We start from the raw sequence: 24,788 nt of genomic DNA, 5'->3' as shown, positions 1-24,788 counted from the left end.
ACATTTAAGAACCACTGAAATAGTGGCTTGCAATCTAGAAAGGTCTGGAGTGCCCACACCGGGCCCTAAATGTTCTATTCTACTGTGTGAAGACACAAAGCTCTCCTCTAAATGGGAGAATCAGGCTGGAGCCTGAAGACAATGGAAGGCAGGTACCTGCAAAGACCAGACACGTCCTGGGGAGTAAAGCTGCCGGGACTGAAGGGCGTGTTAGCTGTACTGTAACAGAACTGTGTGTTAACTAAACAAGGCAGTCAGAGGCGCCCTTTCCCTGAAGCATAAGCCTGGAATGGAGCAGCATTCCGGTTCTTGGAGCTGCGCTGATTGCTGCACAGTTTTGATGCTACACGTATGAAGGACCTGCATAAAAGAGCCGAGAGGTAACTCTAGAGACTGGAAATTCTCAGGAGAAAGAACTGAAAGACTCAGAAGGAAAAGTGACATTTCCCCAGGCCCTTCCAAGTTAACACTGGAGCTTGAGAAGGAAAGGGAGAATGTGGGTACCGAATGTTGGCTATGCACACCCAACGCAAGGCTGAATTCAAGTCTCTGGACGTGGCTGACATACAATTTGGGGAAGTCCTTGGCTAGAAATGAAGTGTAATTCACGAGGCTAGGGAAGATTTGTTTTCTCAGAGACTAAACAGCTTGAGTAAGTGGGTTCTTATCTTTATTTCCTGTCTAGAACTACAGGCACTGCTTTTCGTATGCTATTGGAAAACCAGGAGACTTGAATCAACCGTACGAGATTATCAACAAGTCTAACTATAACCACTTAGTTTGGCCCATGTACCATACCGGGATGTATGTGTTTCAAGTGAAGATCCTGGATCCAAACTACAGGTAAATGTGAATGTTTTATTCTAATAGTTTTAGCATACTTCCTCAAAATTAAATTCTTATTTGAATTTAATTTTTGATTGAATTTATTGGGGTGATCCTGGTCGATGAAATTATATAGGTTTCAGGTGTGCAGTTCTATAATGTATCATCTGTACACTGTATTGTGTGTTCACTACCCCAAGTCAAGTCTCCTTCCATCACCATCAATCGCCCCTATACCTCTTCTACCTCCCCCAGCCCCCTTCCCCCCTGCTGTGGTCTGTGTTAATTTGATGTCACCTAGATATTCAATTTTTGTGATTATTTACCTATCTGCTTTTTCATTTTTATAGCAATCACATTAAACATTCTATAGGGGTGGCAGGTCAAATTTCATGCTAAACATTAATTAATCAATTCACAATTCCTTGGCTATGATAGATGCAAATATAACATAAGCCCAATCTCAGCCTTCGAGGTGCTTTTAAATAAACGGGTTGGGGAAGGAGGAGTAGGGGGGTTACACATACAAACCAAGGGAGGTTAACTCAGAGCAAATACTGAGAGCTTTTTCCGGTGTAATCATTTGTATTATTGGTGGGCAGAATAATAATTCCAAGATGGGGAAGATCAATGCTGTTTTGAGCATCAGGAGGAAACTTCCTGGAGAATAAGGAACAGTGGTAGCATTGGCATTGCCAGAGGACTAGAATACACCCTTCCGATGAAAGAAATCACACTAATAATCAAATGCCTGTGGCTCGTGGAGTCCTGAAGGAAGGTGGGACAAACCTTGAGTGAGGAAGGTCGAGAACAAAGAGGCAGACTGATTTAAGGCACAATGTTCAAGTTCAAACCATGCCCTTAGTCTCCTTAGCCTCTTCACATGGGAAGTGCTGTGATGACAGTGTAGTTCCTGCAAAACCAACCAGGGAAGAGCATAAAGAATGGTATAAAAAGCAAGTAAACTATACACAGATAAATGGCAAGACTTAAAGTTGACAACACAAGAGCTAAAAAAGAAAAAAAAAAAAAAAGCTTGATGGCAGTAAGAATAGAAAGGAAAAGGTCTGATAAATATGTCCGAAATGAGGGATTATATTGCTCTGATGTGGCAAATGAAGGAAAAGAAGGAATTGATATGGTTTCCAGTTTTCTAGACTAGGTGATTTAAAAATCATGGTCTTTTCTTTGACCAAAATAGCTAAGGGGGTGGCTTTTCTCCGGGGGGAGCAAGAAGGTAAGAGCCCTGACTGTGCATTTGAGGAGCCAATGCAATGTCTGAGTGAAGATGTCCTACAGCTGGTTAAAAATTCTAATCTGGGCCTTGTGGTGGGGGGAATGGCTTATAATAAAGAGTTGAAAATACAAACGGGGGCCTCCTCTGTAGCGATTCCATGAACACACATAAGTTGACTGACTTCCATGAAGTGAGAACAAAAGAGCTCCTGAGAAGCATGCGGGGAAACTAACACAGGCCTCTCAGTGTGGGGACGTAGGGACAAAGGCTATTCCTAATCCGCATCTAAATCGTGTGTAGGTAAGCTGCCCACAGGTGCATGGACCCCGTGAAAGGCACCACCCCTGCTCACCTCAGGGGCAAGGTGACTCCGAAGAGAGAAAATGTGCAGGGAAGACCATGGGAAGCCAGGGGCTGTGGATGGGTAGTAAATGGCCAGACAGACAAAGTACCACCTAAGTCCTGGAATATCAGGTGAAACTTCCTAGCTCCAAGACAGGAGCATGTGGGCCCTGGCTGGGTGGCTCAGGTGGTTAACGCTGTCCTGATGGGCCAGGGTTGTGGGTTGGATCTCCAGTCAGGGCTCATACAAGAAACAACCAATGAATGCATAAATAAGTGGAACAACAAATCAATATTTCTCTCTCTCTCTCTCCCAGAGATAGATAGATAGATAGATGGATAGATAGATAGATAGATAGAGAAGCAGCAAGAGAAAAGGAGACAGTTACCTACAAAGGACTTCCCATAAGACTGTCAGCTGATTTCTCAAAAGAGACCTTACAGGCAAGAAGGGGCTGGCAAGAAGTATTCCAAGTCATGAAAGGCAAGGACCTACATCCAAGATTACTGTATCCAGCAAAGCTATCATTTAGAATGGAAGGGAAGATCAAATGCTTCTCAGATAAGGTCAAGTTAAAGAAGTTCATCATCACCAAGCCCTTTTTATATGAAATGTTAAAGGGAGTTACCTAAGAAAAAGAAGACAAAAAATATGAACAGTAAAAATGACAGCAAACTCACAGTTATTAATGACCACACCTAAAACAAAAACAAGAGCAAACTAGGCAAACAACTAGAACAGGGACAGAACCATAGAGATGGAGATCACATGGAGGGTGTCAATAGGGGAGTGGGAGGGGGAGAGGGGGGGAAAGGTACAGAGAATAAGTAGCATAGATGATAGGTGGAAAATAGACAGGGGGAGGCTAAGAATAGTGTAGGAAATGTAGAAGCCAAAGAACTTATAAGTATGACCCATGGACATGAACTATAGTGGGGGAATGTGGGAGGGAGGGGGTGGGCAGGATGGAGTGGAGTGAGTGGGGGGGGAATAGGACAACTGTAATAGCATAATAAATATATTTAAAAAATAAAATAAAATAAAATTTTAAAAATGTAAAAAAAAAAAGAAAGATAGATAGAAAGAATTTCTTTTTTTAAGTGGGAGTGTATGAAGAACCCATTCTGTGTGCTGGATGTTGGAATGCTCTCCCTCTTTGACAGAAAAAGCTAATGTTTGGGCATCTGATATATGAAGTCTCAGCTACATTAAAAAAATATATTTTAAGATTTTATTTATTTATTTTTAGAGGGAGAGGAAGGAAAGCGGAAAGAGAGGGAGAGAAACATCAATGTGCGGTAGCTTCTTGCACACCCCCCACTGGGGACCTGGCCCACAACCCAGGCATGTGCCCTGAATGAGAATCGAACCAGCGACCCTTTAGTTCGCAGGCCGGCACTCAGTCCACTGAGCTACAACCATCCAGGGCTCAGCTGGCTGGCCAAAACATAAAATTTTGATCTTCTCCTCCTACATGTGCCCAACTCTGGAAGATTCTGAAATAGCAGCTAGCAAGTGGAAGCAGTTTAGTGAAGAAAAGATAACAACGATACCCTTCTCCTCAATGCTACCCCTTAAGCGTGATTCAGGCCCAAGTGTGGGGAAGGAAAGTTTCTTAATGTTTTGAGAGACTGAAGCTGTATAAGTATTTGGACTAACTTCTTTATTACCTGGATATATTCTGCCCATTATTTTATCCAGGGGCAGGAAAGAACAATTCCACAGAGAATTTGTTTAGAGGAATAATGATGAAGTAGAATAAAATTTTCTATTTCACTCTGCAAAGTCCAATAAATGGTCACACCAAGACATGCCGACATCACTAAGTCAGGAGGGAAGAAAATCCCTCGTAGGAAAACTAAAAATGCCAGTCCCATAGGGCAGTACCTGGTGAAGGTGTGAACCGTGAGGACTTCTCCGAGTGCCAGGAAATGCTCAGGCTGATGAGGACTGATAAAGAACAGCACATGAATTAAACACAGCTTCCTTCGCAGGGAAAACCTGATGCCAACCAAACCTGTCAACAGCCTCATGAGTTTGACGGAGGCGCATGCCAGTAGTGAGAGCCATAAAAATCTGCATGGCTCAGGAGTAAAACACCTCCGAGAAGAGAGAGGAAGAATTTGGATGATTTCACATTATTCAAGCGACTCAGAAAGGAGCTGAAATGGATGCGGTCAGCACTGGACGCCGGAGCAGTAAATGACAGGGGCTGGGGGCTGCTTAATGAATGCTGCCGAACTCAGCCCAAGCCTCCAAGGAACGAATAAAACAAATACTCCTTAAAAAAGGGCCGTGTCCTCTGAAAAGCACTGAGTATGACAGACATCGGCCAGGCGGGCTTCCAGGGAGAACTTCCCAGCTGATGGTCCGAGGCCCTCTGTTGATTTCAGACCCCCGGAGCCAAGACCTCGAGTGTAAATAATTCTGGTAATTATGGAGAAACCAACCGCTGTTTTATACTGATTCTAAGGGAAAAAAGGATGTTTTGTAACTACTAATTTTCTGAGTAGAAAAGAAGAACAAAAATGTCATAGTGTCCGGGGTCACCATTAACAGAAGAGTCCCACAGAACGTTATCTCAGAAAGGTGCCTGCACCCCTGCTTATTGCAGCGTCGCTTACAGTAGCCAGGCACGGAAGCAGCCCCAGCGTCCGTCGGGGGGTGAATGGGTACATAAGATGTGAGATACACATACGCAAATATATCAGTCATAACAAAGAGGAAAATCTTCCCAACTCAACAATCTGGACGGACCTCAAGGGCACTGTGTTAGAAAGTCTACTTTGCTTTGAATCTTAATTTTGCCATGAGTAGCTATGGAGCCTTAAGCAAATTGCTTTGTCTCTTTGAGCTTAATTTTTTTTTTAATAAAACAAGTCAATAACACCTGTCTTATAGCACTCTGAGGATGCAATGAAGTACCTGGGTGAAAATCCCTAACTTAGCTGGGTATTTGGCAAATAGTCAAAAAAAAAAAAAAAATGAAGTTCCTTCTTCTCTCTTCCTCCCACATGAAGGAAGGTGAAATCATATCATGTTTATTTAGCTATATCCTGCCTCATTCCAAACAGTACGCTAAATTATCAGAGATACTTAGTCTCTTAGAAGTAACAGTGGTTTCACACACAGACTTTCTCACATTCTCCGCTTCCTGAAGGAGTCAGCCTTCCTCAGGCGAACATCACATGCACTTCCATCAGAAAACCCTGACTTTCCATCCCAGCTCTGCTGCGCGCATCTCCGTTTCCTCATCTAAAAGAAGGAGTGTTCTGAGGGCTAACCAAGGTGATCTGTGCAGGGCACTTGGTACACTGCCTGGTGTACAGCCGACGTTCAATGGGTATTATTTTCAGTAATATTAATGGTCAAAAATGTTACCTGCTTACTATTTCTGTCAATACTTATTATTGTTCATTCTTATTAATATCCTTATTGCCGTTGTCATGGGAACCGTTATCAAATTGGTGTAAAGCTGCTGGGAGCACAGTGAGGTTGCAGTGGCCAGCGCTCAGAATTTTGTAGCAAGCAGCCTAAGTCACACGTACGGAACAGTCATCACCACCGCTGTGCAAATGGATCCAGTTTCTCCCTTGTCAAGCAAATGACACCTTAACTAAGATCGTATATGATGTGATATCACCATAGCGATGTGGAGGCAGCCTCCATATATTGTATTTAATTTAATCTTTAATGTTATTTTTCTAATTTGCAGTTTCTGTAACCTCACAACTGTATTTGCAATCGAGGTCTATGGAGTGATTCCCAGGTAATAATTGTGCCTAATCAGCCTTTAAAGATTGAGGCGGTAAAAGACACGGGTAGCAGCTAATGAGGAAAAGCCCCTCTCCCATTTTCCCAGAACCCTAATACCTCCGCCATGTATATGATGTCCTCAAATCGTATGTATCTATCGTACCAAGGACACAGCAGGAGGGAATTCCTGAAAACTGCCGCTGCAGCTGGGGTCCCCCTTCATCCCCGCCCCCACCACTCAGCAGCTACTGTCTTCCCACGAAACACATCTTTCAACTCCACCCAAAGGGCAGATGGTAGACTGTGGCAGTGGACTGGAGGGGACAGTGGCTGTGCCCGCACTGACCCTGAGTCGGCCCCAGACCAATGGCCATGGCCCCGAGACATCCAGGAGACTGGCTGTAAAAGCGTTTCCCTGGACGGCACACCAGTTTCTTTGGAGAGCAGATAAAGTCTTAACTTGATATTAAGGTTGAGAACACAAATGACTTTGCTTCTCTGTTCTGGGCCTGGGGTTGTTTTTCTTTTGTTATTATTGTTGTTTCGTAATATGTCAACCAAACCTCTAAGACAAGCCATTATTTATGGCCCTACTTTAAATATTACTGCCTCCTCAATTTGTCGTGCTAATGGAGGTTAATGGTGCGAAAAATCTGCAAACGAGATAAGCCATGTGTTGTTTCTAAGTAACTTTGGGAAACCTGTGCAGCCTTTTGGCAGCAACTTCGCTGGTTATATTGATCACACTGTCTATTTTCCTGCCTGGTCAGCCTCAAACACGAAAAGGTAAACATTTTGAGGTTAGACAATATGTCTTCTTAATCTTTGTTCTCTGTCAGTGGAATAGTAGCCAGCCACTCAGAAGTCGTTTGACTAAATAAATTAACAACCTAAGTGAACAACAATTTCTAATGACTTTTTCTTTTTGTAATTTCAGTCCGAGTGGCTACCTGGTTGCTTCTTTCCTCTTTCTCCTGATGCTGCTGTTCTTCAGTATTCTGGTTTTGAGCTACTTCCATTATATGAGGATTTATAAAGAACATATTTTTGAACCAGATTACAAAATTGACAGAAAACAAAAGAACAGTTGAGAAAAAAAATGAAAGTTTGTTTACCATGGACGTACGTCCGTAGGAGTAGATACATATGTGACGCCTTAGTGTCCCCTTTCTGTCTTTTCAGGACTCCCATACCAAAGTTACAGCTCTTTCCATGACATTTTCTTTGTCAGCTTTACTAGTGTGGTTTCTGTCCCCTGACAATCGCCCCCAAAAAGTCCTCCTGTTATGTTCAACCCCCCCTTGCCTCCTGCCATTTAAGTGATGAATTAATGAATAAATACGTCCATTTTTTTTCTGTCTCCCGTTGGTTTGAAAGCTTCACAAGGGCAGGAGTCACGTCTGAATTATCAGGATGTACTAGTGATACACAGTGGCTGGTACATAAAAGCTACGCGTTTAATACTTGCGCAATGAATGAATGATGAATAATTTCAGTTATTGGCCTATCAATACCTAAATTATATGAGCAATACAATTTACTGCATCATCAGACAGTGAATTCAGTTTTGTACCTGATGAACTTGAAGTGGCCATGGGACGTCTGTGTGGTGGGCAGAATGTCAGCTCCTCAAAGATGTCCACATCCAATTCCCCAAACCTGTAAATATATTACCTTATTTTATCCTACTTGGGGAAAAAAAAAAAAGACTGTGCAGATGTGGTTAAGGATCTTAAGAGGACATGACCCTGGATTACCCAGGTGGGCCCAGTGTAATCACAAGGTCCTTTTACTTAAAAGGGAGGCAGAGAGCAGAGAAAATATGATGGAAACTGAGGTCTGGGCCATGTGGCCATGATCCCGGGAATGAGCGAAGCCTCTAGAAACTGAAAAGGGAGGAGATTCGAGCCTAGAGCCTCCAGAAGGAACACAGTCCTTGATTTTTAGCCTAAGGAGACCCATTCTGGACTTCTGACTTCCGGAATTGTACGATAACTTGTCTTTTGTAGTTTCGAAATCATTAAGTTTGTGGTCACGTGTTACAGCAGCAACAAGAAACTAATACGCCTGGCAGAGAAGTCCAATAGGCTACAGGTTATACTGGCCTAGTGGCCAGGAGAGAAGGGAGTTGGAGATGCGGGCATCAGACTTTTCAGCACAAATCGATAGTTTTAGCTGAGAGGGTAGATGAGATCAGGAAGGGCAAAGGGGGACTATAGAGTGCCAGGTGAAGTGAACCAGTGGTTCGAGCCAAGCAGTGTAGCTAGAACTAAATGCGGTGTTAATGAATGGTGACTTTCCCCACACCTGTCGTTTGTTCACTTGGGTCGGGTGGAAAGGAAGGCCACAGTAGGGACAGGAAACAGAGCCGAGTACACCAAAAATAAACTTTAAAACGCTGTCCACAACCTGTCTGAAGACAGTCAACTAACAATCATGCACACAGCACTCGCTGTCACTCAAGAGTTTTCCCAGCTTCACACCTGCTTCTCTCTTCCAATGCCTTCACTCCCCATCTACCCTCTCTGACTCTCCAATGACTATGTTGTCTCTTATTCACTGGGAAAATCAAAGCAAATCAGAAAAGAACACCCTCATTTCCCCACCCCCAAATTTCTAACCTGCTTTCATTTATCTCTATATCTTTTATGCCATCACTAGGCACCTGTATCTACCTTACATGCTGTCACCATGGACAAAGCATCCCTCCTACTAAAGGCCAACCCCTCCACTAGTACACTGGGTGATCTCTTCCCCTTCTTCTTCCCTTGCCCTTGGGGATCTCACCATCTCTCCGTCATCAGTTTCCTCCCATCTCAATTTTTCATTTTACATACACATATAACTTAATACTCTCATCTTTAAAATGCCCTCCACTGACCACACAGGCCTATCCCATTATTGCCCTAAGCTGCCACAGTCTCCATTTTTTCCCTTTACGTTCACTTCCCAAACCATTCCAATGTTCTTTGGATCCCACTCCTCCCCTGAGACCGCTACATCAAGGCTACCAGTAACCACCATATTGCTGAATCTAATAGTCCTGTGGCCTCTGTGTTACCATGTTCTCCTCTTCCTCCTCTACTTGACCTCTAAATGAAGGGTCCAAGAGCTTTATCTTTGGCCCCTTTGATGGGAGAACTCAAGAGTTAGAAGTTATTAGCTTTGGTTATAGTTAATAGGTTTATTGATCAATGCATGTAGAAAGCTCTTATTCCAGAAACTAGAATTTATGACCAGATCTACCCTGACTCCAGAACACCCGCAAGTAATTCGACCTTTGTGTAAGTGATGGGGATGGTTTCTGAGCCATCGTGCTCCAGGCAGGGAACGTCGGCAGATCGGGACACAGACCATGAATCACCAGTCAGCTGACGAAAGGATGCCAGGAAAATCGCCAGACTGCAACTTGTATCTGATTAACCTTTCCCCTGAATTCCAAACCCTTTACCTACTTTCTTCCTGAATTCCAAACCCCTTACCTACCCTCTTCTCCTCATAAAAAAGGTCAGCTTGAGATGAGATATAAGACAGGCTTCTAGTACATAAACTGCCACCTTCTCAGATGGCTGGCCCTCTGAATAAAGTGCCCCAAAAGACTCAATCCTTGCTTGTCTCTACTTACTGTTGCTGGTAGTGACAGCACCCTGCCTTTCCAGTTTCATTTTCTTTTTTTAATCTACACTTTTTCCTAGATAATCCAATCAGTCCTATGGCTTGCAGTTTATCCAAATGCCTACTTGACGTCAATGTCTAAAAGGTGCCTCCAACTTAACATGACCAAACCATAACTCTTCACTTCCCACCTTGCAACCTGTTTTTCCCAGTTTTCCCATCCTATAGATGGCGCCACCATCCTCACAATTTCCCAAGTTGGAAATCTAAGTTATCCTTGAATGTTCTCTCCCCCTAACAAACTCAACACTCAACCCATTAGCAAATCTTGTTGACTCTAATGCCAAAATATTCCAAAGATCTCTAATTTTCTGTGTTCCCCACTACCCCCAATATCTAAGCTACCTTTTGGTGTACACTTGTGGAGTGGCTTCCTAGTTAGTTAAATCAATTCGCTCTGAGGTTTCCTTTCAATGGGATACTTGTCCCCTGATATTTGTAAGGCTGGCTTTTTGCCATTCAGTTGTCGGCTTAAACCTCTCCTTGTCAAGAGACCTTTACGCTGCAGCCGCTCTAAGATAACTCTCAATCAGTTCATCCTATTCTATTCTCTGCAAACACACAGCGCCAATATTTTGTCCTCCCTCCTGTTTATTGTATTCCCCAGGGCCTACAACACTGCCCCGCGCATAACTGGCACACAAATAGTTGTTGAATGCGTGCAAAAGCACCAACTGGGTGTGCTAGGGTTGAGCTAGCCTGTGAGTACTGTACTTTTTCCATGTCAGCAGGACAGTTTCTTAAAATGTAAAATTCCATATTGAGGTTTAACAGGATGCCTGTCACACCCCACCCATCACCAGTACCCGCCCCTTGCAAAAAGAAAAGTGAGAAGAGATTTGGAAAGCAGGTCATTTTTATGGTCTTTCGCCCCATTTCGTTGGCTTCATCGGGCTCAAGGCCACAGACACGAACAGCAGCACCAATAAAGACGGGTCGAAGATCAGAGCCTTCATCCTGAGCTAGGAGCAGAACGCACAGAAACTGGCGCAGGTCCCGAGCACTGCCTGCTGGGAACTGTAGTCTCCCGGGAAGCCCTGGCCTGGGAGGGTCGCGACCCGCGCAGCATGCTGGGAACTATAGTTTCCCTAGAACCGCGCGCCTCCAAGGTGGAGAGACGCCGAGGCTGCGCCATTTTAGGTCCCGAGGTGCGGCCGCGGAGAGCCAGAGCGCAGGCGGGCTCGGCTCGGGCGCCGGGATGGCTCCGCCCCCGGGGCCCCCGGCGCCCGCCTCTCGCCCAGGCCCCGCCTCTCCCCACGTGTCTACCGCCTAGGGGAGGTGCCTGAGCCCGAGCGGGCCCGCCACCGGTCGGCCCCGTCGGCGCTGAGGGTCGTGTTGGCGGTGCCCCGGGGCGGCCCGGCTTCCTGATGGTCCTGCGCCGGCTGCCGCGGGCCGGGCTGTGCGCCTAGTGCCCCGCTCTGGCCCTCTGAAGCGTCCGCGGGGGCCGGAGCGGCCTCGGCCCCGCGGAGACGGAGCGGCTGGAGGACGAGGCGGCGGCCGCGGGGAGGATGGGGGCTAACCAGTTAGTGGTGCTCAACGTGTACGACATGGTGAGTGCGGCCCCTGGCGGCCCCGGCCTCCCCTCGCCGCCCGGGCTCGGACCCCGGCCCCACAGCTTTCCGCCTCTGCTCCTCCAGCGTAGTTCCTCGGGGTGCGGGGGAGGGAGGTAGTATTATTTTCTAATCCTCCAGCGTGGTGGTGCTGCCCAGTCCGCCCGAGGGCTTCGGCCAGGGCTCGGGTCGCCTGGAATCCCTCCCGCGCCCCCATCCTGGCCCGGCCCCCGGCCCTGGGCCCTGCACCTTGGCGGACGAGCACTGTCCTTTCCGCAAAGCTTCCGTCGCAGGTCTCACTTCCACTGCCACCACGGGGACCCCGGGGCTGCCCACTCCCCCCCGTCGGTTGCCCGCGGTCCTCGCCCTGCGCTCCTCTGCGTCTGCGGAACCAGACATCTCTGTTCGTGCCCAAGTCTCCAAAACTCCCAACAAGCCCCTCTTCGCGTCCAGAAGTCCCAACCGTCGAGGTCCAGGCCAGCATCTCCTCAAGGGCGCACAGCAGCCAACACCCCCTTGCCTCCAAGGCAACCTCATTAAAATAAATGAGGCTAAAATTTATCAAGAAAACAGCCCAGCTGAATTATGTATAGAGCCTTTCCTAGATTCTGAAGACCTCTTTCCAGGTGATGCAACAGGTATCTGACGTGACCACAGGAGAGGGAAGGGCAGGGCTTGTTTATTATGTCATCGCATTTTGAAGCACAGAGACTGAGTCCAAGGATTGATTTGCCTTGTAATTGTACTTGAACTACCCGGGAGAGCATTATCGTTGCAGTTAGATGCATGCTTGCGTTTGTTTGCTTTTGGCACTTAGCTTTTGTAATTTCTTAAGTTATCTTAAAATGTCTGGTTAAGTGGATTGGCAAATGGAAAAGGCCCCTTCATTCCTTTCGTTGCCTTGAAGATGTAGAACAGAAGTAAGAGAGGTCAGAGGTCCTGGTTCCCATCCGCAGGTCTAAACTTTTTCTTCCCTCGCATTGTGTGTGTGTTTCCGAGTTCACGGTGTAGCGATTTGGGGAGAAAAGAATTCCGCTCCTAAGCTGGGAGTTGTGTCTGGAGGGCACTGAGACCGCCAGGACTTGCGATGCGTTCTCAGCAGAGTTCACGTGGGAGCTTGGAAGTTAACACGTTGAGACAAGTGAAACATGATAAAGTTGCAGACGAATAAGCAGAACTAGAGATCCTAGAACAACTGGTTAAGGAATAATTCTCTACATTGAAACTTTTTGTGCTCAGCTGGATACCTTTATTTTCCAAGACTCTTAATTGACCTTTTACTATTTTTTACCCCCAACCCAGTGGTCTGAACTTGACTTCTTATTTATTCGAGACTATTCAAACCATCCCTGAAACTGCACTCTGCTCTCGAGCAGGCCTTGACTTCCAGAGTGTTAAACCCTCCATCAGCTGGGGTTCCGCCAGGGCCAGGAGGTCCACAGTCTAAACAAAATCTGGGGACGTGGAGAAGGAGAGTGGTTTTGGTTTTGAAATAAAACCGAAGACACTTTTTTTGGCGTATGGTGGGCTTCTCTACACCTTAGGTGCTCTGTGAATCCCAGAAGTCATTGCTGATTGTAGTAAATGTACGCAAAGAGAGAGACAGGAAAGCCAGGATATTTTAAAGGGAGGAATGTTCCAAACGATGTTAACAGTATTAACTCATTGACAAGGATCTCGTTTCTCCCGTCAGGTTCATAAAGAGGTAGTGACAGAGGAAGCCGGTAGAGAAAAGGGTCAGTTAAACCTGCCCAGATAACTAAAAATAGGGAGGGTCTGGCATCCACACCACAGTCTGATTCATTATTTTCTCTGCTGAGTGTTCTCGTTTTTATTTCGTACATACTGCTTTTTCTCTCAAGAGGAGAAAAGGAAGCATATGACCGAAATAGTTGAATTATTTGGCTTCTGATAAACTTGCCTTTGTATGTTTTTTGTGAGGCTTCGGTTTATGATTGTCTTAGGTCACTAATTCAGGAACCTACAATGACATTACAACCCTGTAGAAGTCGCAAAGATGAATTGATTATCCTTCCTTAAGGGGTTTAGAATACCGTAGGAGAGGTGCAAGAGTAGTAACAATTCAGAAGAGAGTAGCATGATTTGGGTGAGAGCAGGGCAAGATGGTAGGAAGGGACTCCACGAGGCCGTAGGGTCAGGAAACATTGGACGGTGAGGCAGGGAACTCAGGCTTGGTAGGAGCTCCACAGGCGGAGAACTGTCAGCTGGATGAAGGGCAGGAGCAGGAGAACACAGGTTGGGTTTGGGAAATATCAGCTGGTCCAGAATAACTGGAGAGCAGGATGCATGAAAGGGGACGAAACTGAAAGCTGGGTGAGAACTTTTCACCCAGTGTGGAGCTGGAATGAAGGGTTGGGGGGTCTGTGAGCCAGGGGGACTCACTCAAAGTTTCTGTGGGGCAGCATGGTGAGAGTTTTAGAATTGAGACCAGTGGTATACGGTACAAATTTGTATCTGTCACACTCGTTTTGCACAAGTCAGTATTGGTTTTTGAAACATTTTTGCTTGAGGTCAAGGGCACACTCCCTTTATCTTTAGTAATAACTGCCTGTGCCTCATAGATGCCTTTGAAGGGGCCTGCTGCCGCCTGCACCGCCTAGCACGTCAGCCGTCTGTCTAGTCCAAACTTCGTAAACTGCACTAATAATCACTGTTTATAGGGACCTCTCGCCCGTGTCCTGGTGCCTCCTGTCTGTGGGACTGTCACCTGCCCCTGCTCACTGGATCGGGAGTTGCTGATCATTTCTTCTCCCCTGTAACTCTGCCACACATACAGAATCGTTGTATCAGGGTCACCTGTATTAACTTCTCACGGAGGAATAGTATAATCCTCATAAGGTTACCTAATCTTCCACCGCGCTGCTAAATTATTGCTTGCCACCTTCTCAGTGATTATGTTTCTCTTTGTACTTCGGGGTAATCTGTCACCAATAAAACATGTCCTGGAGTTACTTCTGAGTCTTGGGAATGAGGTTATTACATGTTCCTAACTGACTGGCCTGCACACTAAAGCCAGTGATTCAGATTAATTGCAGTCGCTGGGACAGTCCCTGGTGTAGCCACTCCAGCACAGGGTCTTCATTCGTCGTCGTTCCCGATTGCGTGCTTTTCAGATTACCTTGGCTGCTAATGAACTTTTGTAAAATATAAATATACAATAGCGTGGTGTTCGTAGATTCATTTCTATAAAATTTTTTTCTATTTTTAAGTAGTATTCATATGTCTCCAGAGTCAAAAGTCTTAGTAAAAAAGAAACATCTTCTAGAACTCTTGACGTAAGGACATTTTGATCTGGACTCCATTCTTTTGACTCCCCCCCTCCCCCCACCATCTCCATTAGAATCTTCCAAGAGGACGTGAGGTCATGCAGATGTGACGGGATGCCTCTTCCCACACATCAGCAGGACTAAGTCAGACTTTGTGAATGTGTTCCAGACTCGTCTAAATGTGCTCTTCACCTAAGCAGTTCCGTAGTATCTCTAAAGCAGTATGTCCAGGAACACTTTCTCCTTTTCCTCCTTTTCCACCTCAGACTCTTGGCCTTCACACCATCCATCAGCCCTCCCCTCCCCCCAGCCTCTCTGTTATAATTTTATCTTGATAACTAGCACCTTCTCCTACTTAGTTTCCCAAACCAGAACCCTGGGAGTGAAACTCACTTCCTCTTCATTGCAGACTTTCATACTCAGTTAAGTCACCAGCCCTGTCCCTTTGTTTTGGTTCAGTTGGCTCTGTCTCAGAGTAACAGAGCTTCGCAGTCCGCGGCTGAGACTGGAAGGTAGGAAAGTCCAGAGATAAACAGCCAGGGTTGGTACAGCAGCGCAGCCAGGTCACCAGGCACCACGACTCTGCATCCTTCTGCTCCGCTCTCCTTGCCCACTGGCTTTTGTTGGTGGTGTGTCCTCGGCGTCGTGAAATGACTGTCATGGCACCAAATACGGTATCCTCGTTCAGCAGGACATGAAGGGACACAGAGGTGAGGAGGGCCTTTCTCTACATGTACCCCTCTCTGGCTTGAAAGAAAAGGCCTTGCCAGAGCCACCTCCTTTACCAAGGAACTGGCCACAGTTGTCCCGCAGGTGACTGTAGCGGAGCTGGGAAAGAGGCTGTCTGGCTCTGCCAGCTCTGGGGAGTCAGGGGAGGAGGGCGGGGAGGTAGACAGGCAGGTGGCTGGGGGCCTGCCGTGGCTGCCACGTTTTTTTTTTTTTTTTGTGGGGATTCCTTAAATTGGTTACCTGATCCCTCCTTTCCACAGTTGTTTCTCAAGTTCAAGCCCTCATTATCCATTTGCACAATATTAAAGCCTTTCTACTAGTTTCATTTTCTGGCATTACTTCATATTAATCCATCTTCCCTTCTGTTACGAAAGGAAGCTTTCCGAATCATAAATGATTGTGTCACTCTTGTGCTTCAGCTTCATCCACAGCATGAAGTCTAATGCCCTGCACGATGTAGCCCCTACCCGACTGTCAAAGGCACATCGCATACCAACGCCCCACTACTCCCCACCCACCCCAGCGCTGCTCGGTGCTCACATGATGAAGTCTTTCAGTGGTCCGAGCAGGCTGGGCTCTGTGGTGCGCACCTCAGCAGCTTCGCACGTGCTGGTCCTGTTTCTGAATGTCCTACTCAGAAGATGACCGGCGCGGCCTTCTTCATGTGGCTGTAGCTTCTTCGCCCGTCTTCATCAGACGCGGCTGAGCCTCGGTGCCCTGGCCGTGCTCTCTGTGTGCTCAGTCACTGCGTGTATTTGAATTCTGTGCCTCCCCCCAGACTGAGTCCCCTGGTAGCATCATGCTGTCACCAGTGTCTACAACAGGGCCTGTCACTGTAAGGTGTTCTGTCAGTAACCATTTGCCAGTGAGTGGGATTTTAATTGGGCAGCTGTATCAGGAAAGGTGGCACCGCGTAAATAGCATGACACGGTCATCGATCCCCCTTCCTTTTGTGCCAGACACCTAGTTCAGTGTCTTTTCTCTGTATTTCTACTTAGTGCACTGCTGGATTTGAGCTTTTGTTGTTGGAATAGGGTGACCAGATGAGAGGGGGAGGGTCATGGGAATGAGAGCAAAAAAATGTCCAATATCGTCTTTTTGGTAGTTTTTTGGTTTGGTGGTTTTTTTTTTAAGCACTATGGGACTAGGCTGAGGAAATGTTTTTAATCTGTTTATTTTTTGAAGTTGGGTCTTAGTCACTCCCTGGAACATAATCTTTCCGAAAACATTGTCAGTTCCTGAATTTTAACATAGAGTGCCTGGTTAATAGAAACTAGTCTTATGTTCTCTTACCAAGTATGCATCTTGGGCCAGCGCCACTTCAACCGCCTGACGTAGGAACGGTGACCCCGCGTCTAGCTAAAATAAAAAGAGGGCAATCACGAGTCTGTCCTCCTACATCATCCATGGCAGTATCGGTTTTTATTTTTTTGGGTTCGTTTGTATGAAAAAAGAATTCAGTCCCTATGTGTATTTGTGCTCCATTGCCACATTAAAAAATTGCCAAACTGAGCCGATTATTGTCTCATGTGTATTGAGACAATATGTCTCATGTCATATTGACACATGTGTAGGTCAGATTCCAGGTGGGCTGGGCTGTTACCTGCTCCAGGCCTCACGGGCTGAAAGGACAGTGCCAGCCAGCCAAGGCTCTAGGGGCAGATCTGCTGCCGGGGTCGTTCAGAACGTTGGAGAGTTCAGTTGCTTGCGGTTGTAAGGCAGAGGTCTCATTCCCTGCCGACTGTCAGCCGGGACCTTCTCCCAGCTGCTTAAGGTTTCTTGGAGTTCCTCACCTGCGCTCGTCATCCTCAGACCAGCGGACGTGCGCCGGGTCCTCTTCACTGTTCAAACATGTCTGCCCTCCCCTTCTACTGCGCTGGCTCTACCTCTGTCCAGAGAGAGTTCTCTGCTTTTAACAAGATGAGACCCTGAGGGTATTCCAGGATGACCCCCCTATCCTAAGGGCTCTAACTTTAGTCACATCCACAAAGTCCTTTGAACAGCATGTAACATGCTCCCCGGTCCTGGTGGGCAGTATGTTCTGCCCACCACACCACCTGTGAAAGGTGTCTTGTAAGCCCGCAGATGTCCAGTGTTCCCTTTTAGTGGTCCCCTGGCGTGGCGTGGAGTAAACACTAACTTGGCGTGGAGAATCTGAAGTGTTCAGAAGAATGAAGAAGGGAGCCCTTTCAGGACTGGCAGACACACAGACGTTAAGGGCCCAAGCACACTGGTGACTCCAGGCCCTGCAGCCTGCAGTGGCCTAGTGCCTGTCCGTTCGAGGCCATGCCGATGCCGATGGACAAAGTTAACCAAACAGGATTTGACGAAACCTGTGAATGAGGTACTTTTGCGTACCAAGGAGAGCCCTTTTCAGGAGATCTCTTTCCTTAAGTGGATTTTCCCTACGGCAGGGTGGACTTTCCACAAGAGTATTTAAGTTAGAGAGCAACATTATCGTGTAAGTGTCCCCCAGTTGGTTAACAGAATTTAAAGGGGAGACTGCCCCCCAAAATCTTAAAGTGTAGGAAAGGCAGAAAAATAATGAAGGGAAGTGAGATACCTGAAAATAATTTTGTTTCCGTTTATCTAGAATGTGTTAGAATATGGCTGTGATGGCCCCCGCCCCAAGCGCTAACTCACAGATTGAAGTAAACGTCTTTTCTCCCTAAGTGGTGATGTCATCTTCATCATAACACGAAATCCTCGCCCAGACAGATGTGTTGGACCTGCTCGTCAGTCACTCCACTATTTCAGTGGTGAGGACTTTCACAACACCTTACTATGTGTCTGGGCCCGTTTCCTTTGACCGTTATTCCTAAGTCTTCTAGACTCTTACTTACTCTCTTCCTTTTCTATGAATACTTTATAAGACTCTCCGAAAAAAACACATCTTCTAATCTTTTTTTTAAATTGTGCTTAAAAACACGTAACATTTCCCATCTCGCCCATCCCTAGCTGTCGAGTTCAGCAGTGTGCGGTCACGTCGTCGTGCAGCCAGTCAATCGCCAGAACTTTTTCATCTCCCCGAACTGGAGCTCTCTGCCTCCCACCGCTCCCGGCTACCCCTCCCCTCCACCCCGGGAGCCTCCGTTTTGCTCCCTGTCCCTGAACCTCACTAGATACCCCTGCAAGGGGACTCAGACAGTCCTCGCGTCACTCACTCCACTTGGCACAGTGTCCTCAAGGCTCATCCGCGCCGTAGGGTGCATCAGTGTACACACCACGTTGTGTCCAGCTCTTACCTCCCCGTGGACACTTGGCCGCTTCCGCCTTTTGGCTGTTGTGAATACTAGGGATGTAAGTGTACAAATACCTGTTCAAGTGCCTGCTTTCAATTCTGTTGGACATATACCCAGTGGTCCCTAAGTTATTTTTAAATTGGAATCTCACTAATCCTCTCAGTTAGTGTGATCGATGGCTCATACATCTGAGCCATCTACTACCAGGATAAGCTGAATAAATAAGTAAAGTCTATGGTGCATGGGGTCCAATGAGGTGAAAAGGGGAACAGAGCCAGGAAAGGGGAAGGACAGTGCAGGCCCGGACGGTGTAGGGCAGTTTCCACCACGGTGTCCAGCAGGGTAGCCGAGTAAGGCCTCGCCCAGAAGACAGTGTTCCTGAAAGGTGACAGGGGACTCGGGTGGCTGTCTGGGGAAGGGACATTCCAGCAGAGAGTTCGCAGGTGCAGCGGGTCGATCAGGCCTTGTGCCTCTTTCTAAGTAAATGTACAGCAGGGAACAGGAAATTTTTAGGGGACTTCTGAGTTACATTCTCAGGTAGATTCATGAGGTTCACTGAGAGCAGGCGAGTGGCGAGGAAGGAACAGCGTGAGATCAGGGTACCATTCCACAAAGGCGACAAGTACCACTGCCAACTTTAAAACCGCAGTGGACGCTAGGAGCAACACACTGAAAACCGAAGGAGGATACCGAGGTTCAGAAAAGCTCTCAGACCCGCAGTGAAAGGGTCAGTGCCAGCATCCAAAGGGTCGAGTGCTGGGCAGAGTTTTCTAAAGTCAGGAACATTCGACCACAGCCTGGTTCAGCCTTCACATTTCAAGCATAAAGGAAAAGTCCACAGATACACACAGGCAGAAATTTTGCTAGAAGGGAACAAAACCAAAATGACTCCACACTTCTCTTTCATGACACCAAAGCTTAAAACAGAGCATTCGCTAGAGGGGATTGCAAGGGAGACCACTTCTGCCTGGATGCTAGCTGCTCACGTTGTCACTCACATGCAAAAGGACACAGACAGGACCTGGTGCCTGTGGGGAGTGAACCGAGAACTCAGGGGCGTAAGAATGAGGCGGTGACAGTTTAAAAGACGAAGCCGCGGGCATCCCTACTTGTTTCATGTAAATTCTAGTACCTGTGGTTGAAGACAATACCGATATCCCGAATTACTCCTCAGAGAGCGAGAACATGGCGTTTAAAAACGGGTCTCAAATTATATTATTGAGCAAACCTTGGGTGAGGGAGGAGGCAGAAGCACCCAGCGGCCCTACATAACAGAGAAGCTGGTGGACAAAATTGATTCTTGTTGGTTTTGGAAAATTGTGGAGTGTTTGGGTGATGTTTTTTCAAGTACATGTAAGTATCGCTGGGATAGTCAGATCTAGACAGGAAACAGCAGCATGCGTAGGACACAAGAGGAAGAACAAAAAGAGAAGAGTGTGAAAGGAAGACAAGTGGGACCAAGCATATAAATCATGAAATGACAGTAAATATGAAAATCCCTTTAAGCTATCGAGTGTGTTTATAGTGTCCTCCGCCTTACAGAAATCTTGAACTACGTGCAGTCAGCACTGTTGTTGTTCGTGACCTTTCAGCTTCCCGTCATTCCTAGAATGGCTTCCCGAGTCCAGAGTCGCAGGGACGGTTCCCAAGTGCAAAGCCAGCTGTCCCGGCACTGCTTCCGCGCTGATGCACGGCTGCTCCTGCTAATTGGAGGTGTGTCACGTGTACCCTACACTGTCCCACACATCATGGAGGCTACATAAGCCTATTTCTCGACTTTCTTTGCTATTCATCTGTTTAGTTGCTTCTTCCTGCACCTTTATCAGGTGTTTAATTACAATACTCTGGTGTATTTTGCTATCTGGTGGTGGAGGTTTCTCTTACTCTCTTTCAGAATTTTATCTCACATCATTTTCCAAATAAAATTTAGAATCAATTTGTCAAAAAAACCTCACTGCAGCTCTGGCTGGTGTGGCTCAGTGTATTGAGTGCTGGCCTGTGAATCGAAAGGTCACTTCGTTCTATTCCCAGTCAGGGCACATGCCTGGGTTGTGGGCCAGGTCTCCAGATGCGGGCAAGCGAGAGGCAGCCAATCAATGTATTTCTCTCCCTCTCTTTCTTACTCCCTTCCCTTCTCTCTAAAAGTAAATAAACAAAATCTACTACAACAACTCACTGCAATTTTAAGTGCAATGGCATTATGAATGATTTTATGAATAATTCTGGGGGAGAATGAATAGATTTAGAACATCGCGTCTTCCCATAACAGTAAGAGCGACAGTTTTTGAGTGATTTTGTTTTGCCAGCCACAGTGCTCAGCCACTCCGTTCTGTCAGTGCCCCTTTTGAAGATGTGAAACCCAGGCCTGGAGGAAGAACCTGCTGAGAGCCCTGCTGTGAGGGGCGGGGCTCTGGCACTCAGGGTGTGCCTTGACCACCACACCGGATCGCTGCTGCTCCCCTCCCGGGAGAGCTGTTCTCCATTCCTCCTCATCTCGCACCCCTCTCTACTCTGCCTTCCACTCTGAGCTCTCTGGAGCTCAGGAATGGGCAGTGAGCAAGAAAATCCCCCAGGTCTGTGAACATTTCTGTGACAATCCATTTTATGTGGTAACTTGACTAAGCCAAGCCTAGTTTTTGGTCAAACACCAGTATCGATGTTGCTCTGAAAGTAGTTTTTGGATAATATTTAAACCAATAGACTTTGCCCTCGCTGGTGCGGCTCAGTGGATTGCATGGTGCCGGCCCATGAACCAAAGGGTTGCTGGTTCGATTCCTGGTCAGGGCACATGACTGGGTTGCAGGCCAGGTCCCCAGTGGGGGGCACACAAGAGGCAACCACACATTGATGTTTCTCTCCCTCTCTTTCTTCTCCTTTCCCCTGTCTCTAAAAATAAATAAAATCTTAAAAAAAATAAAAAATAAACCAGTAGACTTTGAGTAAAGCAAGTCACCCTCCATAATGTGAGTGGGCCTCGTCCAGTCAGTGGAGCACCCTAAGAGGAAGACTGGGGTCCCCTAAGGAAGAAGGAATTGTGCCTGCAGAGGAGGTGGGTCACCAGCTCTGCCTGGGTCTCCCGCCCCACAGCCTGCCCTGCAGATTGCACGCTGCCATTCCCGCAGCCCTGTGAGCCCATGTCCTTCATCCCTTCCTCCTCCCCCCTGAGCTAGACCCTGCGGCCTACCGTCATCAGCACTCCCTCCGTCACACTTGTCTGGGAACCCCAGTGAAGCTGAACCTGCCCTGCACTCTAGGCCTCAGGAGCTGAACGCAGCCAGAGAAGAGAACACACCCATACCGGCTAATCTCACTTGGAAATCGTTACTGCAAACCCCAGGAGGACCCTAAATGCTCTCTGGCGATGCTTCCTTCTTTCTCTGGTCACCTGACATTCCCACTCTGCAAGACGACTACAGGTGGTCTCTCACACCCCCCACCCCCCACCCCCGTTCCTCACGCTCAGCTGATGGCCTCACTGCTTATTTCACCTAAAGGGCAGGAGGGGGACTGAAGAGAGTCTCCCCATTCTCCCGCCACCACTGTCCTGCAGTCGTCTGCCTTCCCTCCTGTTCCGTGGGCTGTCCCAAACCCCGTGTCCTCATCTCCGTCCCCTCTGTTGTACAGGGACTCCTGTCTCAGAGCTGTCCCTCTCTCTCCGGCCCCATCATTCCCCCACTCATGCCGTTCAGTCAGCGTGTGGACGGGCTGTGCTGTTGCCCAGTCCTCCTCTCTGCGAAGTGAGGAAAACCATTGGGCTGCCTGCGTATTAACTCCATTAACCATCCACCGTACCGTGCTGTGCTCGCAAACAGATTGGGTCTTTTTTAGTCAACTTCATTCAGAAATGTACTGTGCGACTTTTAAAAGACTAACAAATAAGCAAGTAGTTACTTCTTAATGGCGTGTTGGACTCAGCTGGAGGTCCCCTAGCACGTGTCCCCCAGAAGCCGTTTCTTTCCCCGCTGTGCCGTCTTGTTCATTGCGGATAGCTTAGCCACGCACCAGGTGACGGGGGCAGATTATTTGCCTGAACGTCCTTAAAGTGATTTACATATTTCACATGGGCTGTTCTCATTGTGGAAAACAAAAGTAAGTGAAAGTACGCTTTAGAGTAGCATCAAAAAATGAGTTATTAATTCACTGTATATGCACATATTTCTGTTTTAACACTTAGCAAAGTGTGACTGTTTACATTGTTAATGAGTTCCTGTGCAGAAGGGCTGTGAATGAATCATCCGGTACCGCCAGCGTCAAGAGCCCCTGACACATGGGAGGCGCGCGTACATTTTTCTGAACCACAGTTGTCTTCCTTGCTTTGTAGCTTTGCTGATAAGTAAACATTTAAAATGAAATTTATCGTCTATGCTGTACACCTGAAACAAATACAAAATGCTATTGACTGTGAACTGTAATTGAAAAAAATGTAATTTTAATTTAAAAAAACAAAGTGAGATTTAAACAGACACAGGAGACCCTTCCAGAACAGTATTTCTGTTTTATCCTGGACCAACCAAGAAGCACCCATTACACACACACATAACTGAAACCAGATGTAAAGGGAAGGCCTTGCTTTGTGTGATCCGCTCCAGTTAGTTCAAGTTCATTATTCTTTTGTTCATTTAAAACAATGCCAGTTCATTTAAAATCACTAAAGTGACTTCCGGGTCCCCTAAGGAGTTTAAAAGGCGCCTCTCAAGAATGCAGGCTTCCTGAGAACAGGAACTCCATGTTCACATCTATACCGCATCTATACTGCTGGTTCTTGGCACACAGCAGGCGTGTAATAAATATTGCCGGAAAGAGTGAAAGAATGGCGAAGTTCTTTTCCATGGGTCACAGTTAAGAACAAAACAGAGGAAAAGCATTACAGACTCCTTGCAGCATTTCAAAGCATCAAGTGTTCGAGTGGTCTGCTAGGAAGAACACGACACCCTGGCATCATGGAGGATGCAGGACTGAGTAAGGAAGGCTCAGTCTCAGACCTTGTGCGGTTTGGGGCCCAATCCAAGGGGATGGACGGTGCAAGCAGGCCTTAAAGAAGTTTCAAGGTTTTACCAAAATATTTGACATCAGCCATGGGCAACTCAGGTGCTGCAAGGAGCGATTTCCCAGCACAGATGGGGTTACAGGACCAAGGACTGACAACGGCACTGCGCCTCCCCTGTGTCTCGTCACTAGTCGAGTCAGACGGGGACTGTATAAAACAGGTTTGGTCTACAAATGACCGAGGGGCATTTGGTTTGCCGTAGGTTTGACTGGTAAAAATCTGTTCTCCTGTAAGGCACAGCGATCCTGCGTGTAGCTTGTTGTGCACCCTGAAAATGAAGTCTCTCGGCAAGCACAGTAATTTGCTTTTGAAAGTAGTTTGGTCAATAAAGAGGAGGAAACTTCAGCTTTATACAGAAGACACAGTGCACCACATTATCCTTGGTTTTCCGTTATCATGTATGTACAGTTTGCTGTACCCTCTCTCATGAGTTCAGGACAGTGCTTGGGAGCTTTTAAGATTTACAGCCCTTAATCCAGCCAGCCCTAGGCTGACCTTAACATTTATCATCCAGACTGGGACTTGAGCAGGAGAAGGGGAGCGGGCCAAATAGTTACACCGAGACAGATGTAAATGGGGACTTGCCCCAGTGGACTAGAAAGTACAGCGACCCTAGCTTTAGAGCTTACGTTAATGTTTGGCTACATTGTCTTGAAAAGAAAGAAAAAGAAACTTTATAGAACATTTACAGAACTTGAAACACTATTAACTGAAATTACTGGCAAATCTTTTGTAATCAGGAGAGATTACTTTCAAAGATTGAAAGTATAATCAACAATTAATTTATAAATAACATAATGAAAATGTTTTTGTTGTATAAATTTTTTCTAAGACCTAGAGAGTGATCTGTTTATTTTAGGTAATCTCTAGTAGTGAAACAACTGAACATTTTCTTAGAAATAATAATAACGGAATAGTCTATTCTTACAGTGTAAGCAAAGTAACAGCCCTGGGTGTTCATGATTTCTTCTAAAAAAGAGACTAGAATATCTCAGTTCATTCAGTGAGGGTGTTTTTTGACTCGGCTTCATCACTGGCCCACCCCTAAGGCACCACAGGTAGCATTTGAATACGATGCACTATGAAATAGCATTTGC

At 46.7% G+C, this 24,788-nt stretch overlaps 2 protein-coding genes across 5 annotated transcripts in view; both read left to right on the top strand.

Annotated features, from left to right (window-relative positions):
* Positions 1 to 7,448, top strand: part of CATSPERE (catsper channel auxiliary subunit epsilon) — a 52,645-nt gene extending 45,197 nt beyond the window's left edge. Inside the window, exons 20-22 of the mRNA XM_024576079.3 lie at positions 686 to 843; positions 6,121 to 6,174; positions 7,099 to 7,448. Of these exons, the coding sequence (XP_024431847.3) occupies positions 686 to 843; positions 6,121 to 6,174; positions 7,099 to 7,252 (366 nt within the window). The 3' untranslated portion in view covers positions 7,253 to 7,448. The remainder of the gene's footprint in view (positions 1 to 685; positions 844 to 6,120; positions 6,175 to 7,098) is intronic.
* A 3,604-nt stretch (positions 7,449 to 11,052) lies between these two features.
* DESI2 (desumoylating isopeptidase 2) overlaps positions 11,053 to 24,788 on the top strand; it is a 30,212-nt gene continuing 16,476 nt past the window's right edge. The window contains exon 1 of one of the 4 annotated variants that reach the window (XM_053912701.2): positions 11,053 to 11,386. Coding sequence is in view for 2 of the 4 variants with exons in the window: in XM_053912702.2 (XP_053768677.1) it covers positions 11,345 to 11,386 (42 nt within the window). In the remaining 2 variants the exon portion in view is untranslated. The remainder of the gene's footprint in view (positions 11,387 to 24,788) is intronic. The other 3 variants (XM_053912702.2, XM_053912700.2, XM_024575958.4) reach the window with 3 other exon arrangements.

This window comes from Desmodus rotundus, chromosome 10 (genome assembly GCF_022682495.2).
Source record: "Desmodus rotundus isolate HL8 chromosome 10, HLdesRot8A.1, whole genome shotgun sequence".
NCBI lineage: Eukaryota > Metazoa > Chordata > Mammalia > Chiroptera > Phyllostomidae > Desmodus > Desmodus rotundus.
Note: the sequence above shows the minus strand (reverse complement) of the source record. Positions and strands in the feature narration are given on the sequence as shown.